Here is a 9,531-nt window from a genome sequence, read left to right as displayed (position 1 = left end):
AAAAAAAAAAAAAAAAAAAATACATTATTTGAAACTGACTAAATGTTTTCTTTTTATTAATAACAATGTCAATTCTAACTCAGTTCTTGAGTGAGAGAGCTAAAGATGGAGACATAGGTAAAATCAGTTGTAATTTGTGCTTCACTTGTATCCCAGACACCCTTGCAGTTGAAGAAAGGTTGAAAACTCCTGCCTTGAGTGACCTGGGGCTTTCTGTCCATCACACCCAGCTTAAATTGTCCTTTGGAGTAAAGTTAGAATAATTACTTTAAGATATTACAGCTGTTATTTCCTCTTTGTTTAAGCCTAGTTTTCATTCCTGTTATGTACTTGGAATTGAAATAATACATCATATACTAATGCCTTATGAAATTTATTTGTTGAACAGTTAGATGATAGATTAAAACAAAATGTAGTTAAAATGATTCTTAACTAAATTGTGTTAATAGCATTTGACTTTATTAACCACATTAATTCCTAAACTTTGGAAACTTCTTTTTAAGCAGAAATCAAAACATGTAACTAATAAATTAACCACATCTTGGACATTTCTCGAACTTCTCTTTTGGCTAGTGCAGTGTAATAAACTTGGACTTTCTGCTCAGCTTCTTTTCTTGAAATGTGAAATATCATTCTGTTGCCAATACGAAATATGAGTACAGAGTGTTTCTGTGAGAGTGTGATGTTCACCTCTGTAGCAAATGGAAACTTTTTCTTTTTGTCTTCCAGAGTAGCACAGAAGAGGGAGGATGCTGTTTCCAAAGAAGTAACTCGAAAACTTTCTGAAGCTGATAATAGAAAGATGTCTCGGAAGGAGAAAGATGAAAGGTTTGACTCCTATTTAAAGTATGGTCATCATAAAAGGGAGTACTTTCTGAAGAAAATTTTTTTTATTTTTGCTTAAAGAATGTGGATTTTGGAATTGCCTGAGGTAAATTTTGGAATTGTAGTAGTGGTAGTAATGGAAATAGTAATAGCTGACTTTTAGAGTTTTTATTACAACCGGATACTTTTATCTGTACTATACAATAGTTGATTTATTCCTGTAAAGAGCCCTGTGAAGTAGGCACTATTTTTATCTCCTTTTTATACCTGAGGCAACAAAGGTACAGAAAGCTTGGGTAACTTGCCCAAGGTCCTGAATTAGTACATGATAGATCCATGATAAGAACATAGGCAGTCTGACTTGAGAGCTTGTACTTGTAACTGTCTGCTGGAATTGAAGAGGCAGCAGAGCTTTGTACAGAGCGCAACCTTGAACATATCGCCTAACCCTTCTGGGTCTGAAGGGTTTATGTGTTAGCATGTCTATGTGGTGCTATTTCTGTTCCTGAGCTTCCTGAGGGATATCCAGTAATTAGTTATCTGTATTGGTTGGGAAAAAGAAAATAACTGGATTTTTCTCCTTTTGCCCAATTCTATGCCACATTTGTTAGCCCCAGTCCCAATTTTTTCTGCCAGCTGCTCTTAGAAGGCTTATTGGGCAGTCTTAACATCTGAGTAGCAGAAGTCCCTGAGTTAATCATTGTGAGTCTGCTGTTTTCATGGATCTTTAGCTTTAGTATCAAGAAGGGGCTTTGTTGGAGTATATTTTTTACCTCACTTTGCTCCAGAAAAACTTTGTGTGAACTTGCAGTGTTAGTGTATATATTTTCTGTATTTAATACAGTTTTCTTAAAGTGCATATAAAACAAATAACACAACTTTAAAGAACCAGAAACCATTTAAAAGGAAGAAAAGGTGGATGAGCAAGTACCTTAGAGTTAGTTACAGCAACTGAGCACTGAACTTAGTTGTGGGTTTCCAAGTGTCAGGGGAAGCATCTGAGGTCACATAGCTTTCATTGTCTGACGAGAAGCAGCATGCAAGTCCTTCTGAAAAGAAACTTTCCTGGCACTGGATCTTGGAAAGACTTTATCAAATGGATCCTTATTTAAGGGACACTGAGTAACTTAATGAACAATGTCTTCTATAGTAGTTTTGGAAAGGTACCAAAATATTATTAAAATGATTATCTCCTATGGCTCCTTTATAAAACTGAAGGCACAGTATTACGACAATGGAGGCCTTTCTGCATGGAGCACCTTGAATGAGGTCGGGCTGCATAGTGTTCCAGTTGCATATTTTTTGCATAGAGTTCAAGGTTAGGGAATCTAGATCACTGTTTCAGAAAAAACCTTTTGTTGAATTTTTCATTACAATGGTGTTTCTTAAGTAGGGTATGCATAGTTACCTAAATTTCAAAATGTTTGTTACAGCTTTTAAAGGTTTTCGGTGATTAATGATGTCAGGGATAGTAAATGGGTTTCCTCTGCCGACTGCAGTCCTGGACAGATTTGGTCTGGCACTTGTTCTTGAGCCTGGGTCATGTCTCGGAATCTTTTTCAGTTTAGTGTTCAGGTAGTCACTACTAGTGAATCAGTTGAAATTGGGAATGAAACCTTTGCCATTTGCTGGATTAGGTATTTCAAAGTGGGGCGAGGTGGAGGTTTCATGGATATATATAAGTGCAGAGTGTCAGAACATTATACAATTTCTCTTTTCATTGGTAGAAATTTGGCTGTAAAAGCCATACTGGATACAGTTTGTACTGTATTGATTGTCCTTGATAACTGGGACCAGAGCCTCTCATTAAGATCTAGTTCGTTTCCCTCTGAAAGAATTCCAGGAGATTTGATGTAAGGAGAAGGCTTATCAGCATTTCTTTGCTTAGATGTGTATTTCTGAAAGCTCTGTCTACATTCATTTGGAATATATACTCCATGCCGCTTAAAAGTACTTCAAAATATTCATTTATCCAAGGATGGAAATAAGCAGAGGAGAACGTGAGATTCATTAACATTCATTCCAGAGTGCGAGTGTGGTTTCTTCTTGATTTACGGGTGATCTGTCATTTCACATTGTTTGATTTTAACTGTTGCTTGGTCTCAGCTTTTCTCTTGTAGGAAGCTCTTCCTGAAAACATCCTTAAGATACTGGGAAGTGCTCTCCCAAACCAGGTTCCCTACTAGGAAGAAAATGTCTTCTACTAGGCAGAACCATTGGCAATGAGGGCATTTGGGGGTCCTAAATTTAAAACAGAAACAAAAAAAACAGGATATGAGTGGACTCAGAAAAAGTTCTAAAGGCTGTCAGGCTTTATACACTGATGTAACTAACATGTGGTCATATTGGGATCTAGGGAAATCTAAAGGATTGGGCCACTTCTTTCATTAAAACTTTTTTGAAAATGGTTCTTACATTAGTCCATTTTCACAGTGCTATAAAGATACTACCTGAGACTGGGTAATTTGTAAAGAAAAGAGGTTTAATTGACTCACAGTTCTGCATGGCTGGGGACGCCTCAAAAAACTTACAATCATGGTAGAAGGTGAAGGAGAAGCAAATGCCTTCTACACAAGGTGGCAGGAGAGCGAGTGAGCACAGAGGAAACTGCCTTTTTTTTTTTTTTTGAGACGGAGTCTCGCTCTGTCCCCCAGGCTGGAGTGCAGTGGCCAGATCTCAGCTCACTGCAAGCTCCCATTCTCCTGCCTCAGCCTCCCAAGTAGCTGGGACTACAGGCGCCCGCCACCTCGCCCAGCTAGTTTTTTGTATTTTTTTAGTAGAGACGGGGTTTCACCGTGTTAGCCAGGATGGTCTTGATCTCCTGACCTCGTGATCCGCCCGTCTCGGCCTCCCAAAGTGCTGGGATTACAGGCTTGAGCCACCGCGCCCGGCCTGGAAGCTGCGATTTTTAAACCATCAGATCTTGTGACAACTCCCTCACTGTCATGAGAATGGCATGGGGGAAACCACACCCATGAACCAGTCACCTCCCACCAGGTCCCTCCCTCAACATGTGGGGATTACAGTTCAAGATGCGATTTGGGTGGGGACACAGAGCCAGATCATATCACTTCTTATTTAGGGCTTGACAGAAAATACATTAGGGAGAAGCACTGTGATGCAAGTGAGGTAATTTTATCATCTAGAGTAAAGTCAGGCTGATAACCTACTTAAGCAACCTGCCTTCACTGGATCTCATGCCAGAGTCTTAAAAATGGAGGCAGTTGTCCTGAGTGTTCATTCTAGTGTTAAACCACGTTGAGACTGTGCATCTTACTAGGCTGGTCTCACTGATCAGTGTTAGAATGATGTTTCCTGGAACTCCAACTCATGATTTTTAACAATTTACATTTAAACTTCTATGAAATTACAAGGTGTTTTATAGTTGATGACTGCACTTAATGTAATGTCCTTTCCTTCCTCCAAACTTACAGTAAATGGAAGAGTTATTAAGTTGATGGTGTCTGTAATACGGCATGTATTAGAGACTACAGATTTCTTATGATGCGCATAAGATGTTAATTATTAGCCTTCATTCAGCTCCTTTACAGCCAAACCTGTTGTCTTTGGATTAGTATACATGGTGAATAAAATGTGTCAGTTACCAATGACTTAAAGTGCTGTCCTTAGGGTTGAGGGGATGTGTCATCTGACTCCAGAGTAGGCTTATCTTTTGGGGAGACAAAGTGTCTACAATAGTGGCCTTCAACCTTTTTGATAATGACCTACAGTAAAAAAATACGTATTTTACCTTTTGACCAAATAAACTCACATGTGGACACATGCACATGTTTTATAAAACAATAATTATCCTGCTCTGTGTGATGTGCTGCTGATGTTTTTGTATTCTTTCCTATTTCATTTTTTAAAAATGCTGGTCTCAGCCCACTCAATTAATTTCTGTGGGCATTCGATCCACTCGATTGAGTTCACATCCCACTAATGGGTCACAACCTACCCTTTTAAAAACTGCTTTACAAAGTTAATTAACCAGCAAGAATAAAGGCTCCCTTATTCACAGGCATCCTGTAACTTCCTTTTGCCTGTGTGAAGGCGTAAAAGTAAAGATCGATGAAATACTAGTAAATTAGTAAGATAAACTATCAGATCAAGTAAAATAGAATAAAAAGTAAAAGAATTTCACAGACATTAAAAAGTCCTCCTAATGATTAAGTGCCTTTTTTGTTTGAATTAATAAAGATGGCTAACAATAGCCTGCTTCTGTGAGACCACAGGTAGTTTTTGTCATTGGGATTGTCTTCTGAAGGTGTGATATTGAAGTCTGATATTCGTAGGCTGTAGAAAGCCTCAAGCACAAGGCATAGCCAAGGAACCCCCACAGGCTGCTAATCGTGGAGTCTGAGTTTTAGGTAAGGGCCAAGAGAAAGATATTTGTACTTAGCTGCTGATGAAAACATGCCAGTTGCCATTAATGAGTCCCTTCTTCCATAACCCTGGTTGTCTGGGAAAAATGGTAACATAACCAGTATGGTGTTATCTTCACTATCATAGAGTGAATTTTTTTTTTTTTCAGTGTTAGAAAAGGGAGAATTCTGACTAAATTTAATATTACATTCTTATCGTAGAACACTCAAGGAAAAACTTGTTTTATGATGAACTAGAGCCATATGCTACTTAAAGTTTTTTTTTTAAATCATATTTATAAGCTTGTTTGACTTGGTTCTGTGTCTCTAGAATCTTGTGGAAGAAGAATGAAGTTGCTGATTATGAAGCTACAACATTTTCCATCTTCTATAACAACACTCTGTTCCTGGTCGTGGTCATTGTTGCTTCCTTCTTCATATTGAAGAACTTCAACCCCACAGTGTATCCTTTTCAAGGTTGATTATCTTTTTGAGAAGTCTAGAAACAGTAGTTCGTTTTGGTTTTGACTTGTCTGGATATTTTAAGTGGAAAGAAAAGCTGCTCTGGGAGTCAGTCCATTAAATAGTGCTGACTTTAGGTAACTTTCTGGACATTTAAAATAACAGCTATTGGTTTAAGGTTCTTTTAAGTTTATGAATTATGACTTTATGATAAAGTATTACAAAGCAGTCTATGGGAATCTGTGTCCTTGCATACTTAAAAAAAAAAGCTCCAAAGAGCCAAAGCAAACTTGTCATTTTTGATAGCTTCTGAAATAGTAAGCCCCTGTATCTGCTGTTATTTTTGGGCTCAGGGGGTTGGGTGGATGGCCAATACAGTTAAATAGGTTCATTCCAGTGTATCTTAATAGTGTTTCAAGATGCTGTTAAATTGAGCTTTTGGGCAAGAATCAGTCCTCGCTTATTAATTTATTAAAGGTGTTATCCAGGAATGTGCAGCCAAGATGTTAACAATTGGTGATTATGATGTAATGAAATACCAGATACCCTCCAACGTGTACCTTTTGGGAATGCTGGAGTGGTTTGCTGAAAATTGTGCAGTTGTGAGGCAGGGAGTAGCTTCGAACTTTTAGAACCTCCTTGCTGTTGCAAGCCAACTGCAGCAAAACACTGATTCGCAGGGAAGACTTATTTTTCCATTGCTCTTAGCGGGGAAAAGGGAAAACAAATCTCTTTTCTCCCCATGTTGTTTGATCAGCTCTTTTCATGAAGGTTAAATGGAATTCAGATTATTCTTTGTGATCGTGTGTTCTAGGTTTCTGTCTTAAGTGTTTTTTTAAAATTGGAACACATTTCCTGTGAATGTTTTCCATTTGTTTTTGGTTGTCTGTCTTGCAAATTGTGTTTGCAGACAATGGGGCTACACATCATTATGATTACACCAAGTGTCAGGAAGGAAGCAGTACGTTCCAAAGAGATGGGCTCTTTATTTTGTCGAAAAACTAATTTGGAGTTACTCATTTTTCCATAACGTTAAATTTCTTACAGGAACTACATCTTGTCCATAAGTGCTTCATCAGGACTCATCGCCCTCCTGTCTACTGGCTCCAAATAGACCATGTCAGCTTCACCCCCTGGCTTTGTGTCTATGGGTGGCCTGTGGTATATGGAAAAGTCACAGGGTGGTCAGGGTGGGAGACACACAAGATGTTTTCATAGTCTAGAGCCTTTAAAAAACCCAGCAGAATGTAATTCAGTATTTGTTTATTGGCTGTTTTTGACAGATTGTTGAAATTAAATGAATTGAAAGGGAAACTCAGAGTACCAGGACATTTATTAAAAGGAAAAAAATGTCTTGCAATGTGCTATAATCACAAGAGGAGAAAATAACTTGTTTCCTTGATCTGTCAGAGGTCACAGTAACCTGGGCCGAGCTGTTATTATTTATTATATAACAGTAGTAGGAAGTTAATAACTGGTTCTCTGTGTTCCAAGCACAATATTGCAACTTCTTTTGAACCATAAATATCCGAATGAATCCTCTTCCCAGGGGATTGAACAGAAGCTTAATGTTTAAAAGTGTTTGAATTTGTGATCTGAAATAATGCAAAATTAAAAACATGATTTCTCCAATTTTCCAACTTGAGGAAGAGAAACTTGTGGAAAAGTTCTGCTTTTTTTTTTTTTTAAAGAAGAAGGGCAGCCAAGGTAGTAACCTAAAAATAGTGCCCAGGCATATGAGAGTTGTCCTATGAGGTTAAAGAACACACTGTTCCGCTGTATGGCTTTGGCCCTGAGTGGCCGGGGAGGGCAGCTTGACCCTGCCATGTTGGTTTGACTTACTAAGACACAGGAATCATTGTTTTCCTTGACCAGGGTCTCACACCCTGGAGGAATGTTAAGTAAGAGAGAGAGTCTCTTTCCTGAATATTGACATGTAAAAGACCAAAGTAATTTTTCTGAACTTCTGCAATTCTGAGAACTCTCCAAGGAATTTACAGTGATTTTAGTGCCTGTCAGCATTTTTCCGTGAGGACTTTCATACATTTGACTCTTTAGTTCACAGATTCCCATTGATTGTGAGTGAAATATTTCTCTCTTTAGCCCTTGGGGAACCAGCTGAGAGGAGTCTCTTGCATTTTTTTACCAGTGTATGTACAGATATCATTTCTTGTGTGTGCCATGACTTGAAAAAGTTTGGGAAGCTCTTTAGCAATATCAGCTAAAAGGATATGAAATCACAGGTGACAGCAGTTGTCATTCAGTAATTTCCTACAAGCAGCACCCCAAAGGAAATATAGTCCTAATCTTTAGTATCCACTTCTAAATTTAATGTGAATTTCATACGTGTTGTTAGTTGTTTTCTTTATAATTTTATAAAAATTATCCATCAGGAGTTTAACTTCCACTTCCCATGCTATCGGATGTGTTGGGCTCCATCCAACAACTTGGAAGAAAAACGGGCAGGAATACATTTGCATAATGACCCAGATCATTTTCTGCAGCTGAGAATTATATTTCATCATTGCTTCCAGAAGTCTGCAATTCTTTACTTTTCCTTGGTGGATTATTATCTAGGTGCCATCACTGGATAATGTGGAATGACTAGAGAAGTCACATTCACTGCAAGGTACAGTTAGGGTAACACTTAGGAGGTTTATTATTTTTAAAAAACTTTTCTTGAACTCCTGGCCAACATGGTGAAACCCCATCTCTACAAAAAATACAAAAATTAGTGTATTTTTTGTACACTAATTTTTGTACACACCAGGTGTGGTGGCGGGCGCCTGTAATCTCAGCTACTCAGAAGGCTGAGGCAGGAGAAGCTTGAACCTGGGAGGTGGAGGTTGCAGAGAGTCGAGATCGTGCCACTGCACTCCAGCTTGGGTGACAAGGGTGAGACTCCATCTCAAAAAAGAAACAAAAAAACCCAAAAACTTTTCTTTACTGTTGATTAAAAAAAAAAAAAAGAAAGAAAAAGAGCCAGACCATAATTTGACTAGTGGCATGGAATTTGCGTATCAAATAAATGCATTTCCTTATTTGGCAAACCATCAGTGTCTACTATTTGTTACCAGAGTTGGGCCACTATCTTTTAAAATTGCTGGTGAAAACTTGCCACTAGATGGCAGTGCCTGTATAGATGGGGGAAAAATCGCCACCATTCTTGGTATAATACAGTGTAGCTTAGATGAGGTGGTGAAATAGGGGTATCAGCCTAATATTCCTAATATAGTTTCTCTTGAATTAATAAACTGAAGATTTGTAGGAAAATGAGTGAGCAAAATTTGTTTCCTGTTGTGGATTTTTCCCACAGCACTCTTTTTAATCTTGATGTTTTCCGACTTTTGTACTAATAGATACATTTCTGTGCATAAGATTATGAGGCATGTACTCACAGTTCAGTAGTTTTTGTTACGGATTTACTGTGTGAGTACTTTACTGTCAGGAATTGCAGAACCTTTTCACCACTGCTCTCATCGTCTAAAAGTTCTGTGTGGCACACAGAGATGCGACCCACTCAATCAGACTTAGATAGTGAAACCATACTGTAGAATTTTTGTCTTAAAAAGACCACATACCCAGCACCCGTGAAATAAAAGATTCATCTGTAATTGGGATTCAAACTGATTAAATTCCTTTGCTCATACTCATAAATAGCACTAAAATGTTAAAACATTTTCATTTACCTATTTTTAGTTCCTTCATTTTAACTTACTAAAAATCTTGGATTGATATTCTTAACCAATAAAAGTTTACTGGTAGTCCTATTTGGCATATTATTGAAACTTGGAAAGGATAATTTGAAACAAGGTTTGAAGTTAACTGAAATACAGAGATTGAATTTATACTCAATTCTTGTGAAAAGTCTTGCTTCATA

The 9,531-nt window shown here is 37.9% G+C and overlaps 1 protein-coding gene across 4 annotated transcripts in view; it reads left to right on the top strand.

Annotated features, from left to right (window-relative positions):
* The window catches only part of SSR3 (signal sequence receptor, gamma (translocon-associated protein gamma)), a 14,226-nt gene extending 6,044 nt beyond the window's left edge, over positions 1–8,182 (top strand). The window contains exons 3-6 of one of the 4 annotated variants that reach the window (XM_011959006.1): positions 730–828; positions 4,879–4,880; positions 5,521–5,652; positions 6,699–6,913. In XM_011959006.1, coding sequence (XP_011814396.1) covers positions 730–828; positions 4,879–4,880; positions 5,521–5,633 — 214 coding nt within the window. In that variant the 3' untranslated portion in view covers positions 5,634–5,652; positions 6,699–6,913. Of the gene's footprint in view, positions 1–729; positions 868–4,878; positions 4,881–5,520; positions 5,667–6,698 lie in introns of all 4 variants that reach the window. The other 3 variants (XM_011959005.1, XM_011959003.1, XM_011959004.1) reach the window with 3 other exon arrangements.
* The last annotated feature ends 1,349 nt before the right edge of the window (positions 8,183–9,531 follow it).

This window comes from Colobus angolensis, unplaced genomic scaffold (genome assembly GCF_000951035.1).
Source record: "Colobus angolensis palliatus isolate OR3802 unplaced genomic scaffold, Cang.pa_1.0 Scaffold48, whole genome shotgun sequence".
Classification (NCBI taxonomy): Eukaryota; Metazoa; Chordata; class Mammalia; order Primates; family Cercopithecidae; genus Colobus; species Colobus angolensis.
The sequence above is the reverse complement of the archived record's forward strand: the minus strand, read 5'-3'. Positions and strand labels throughout refer to the sequence as shown.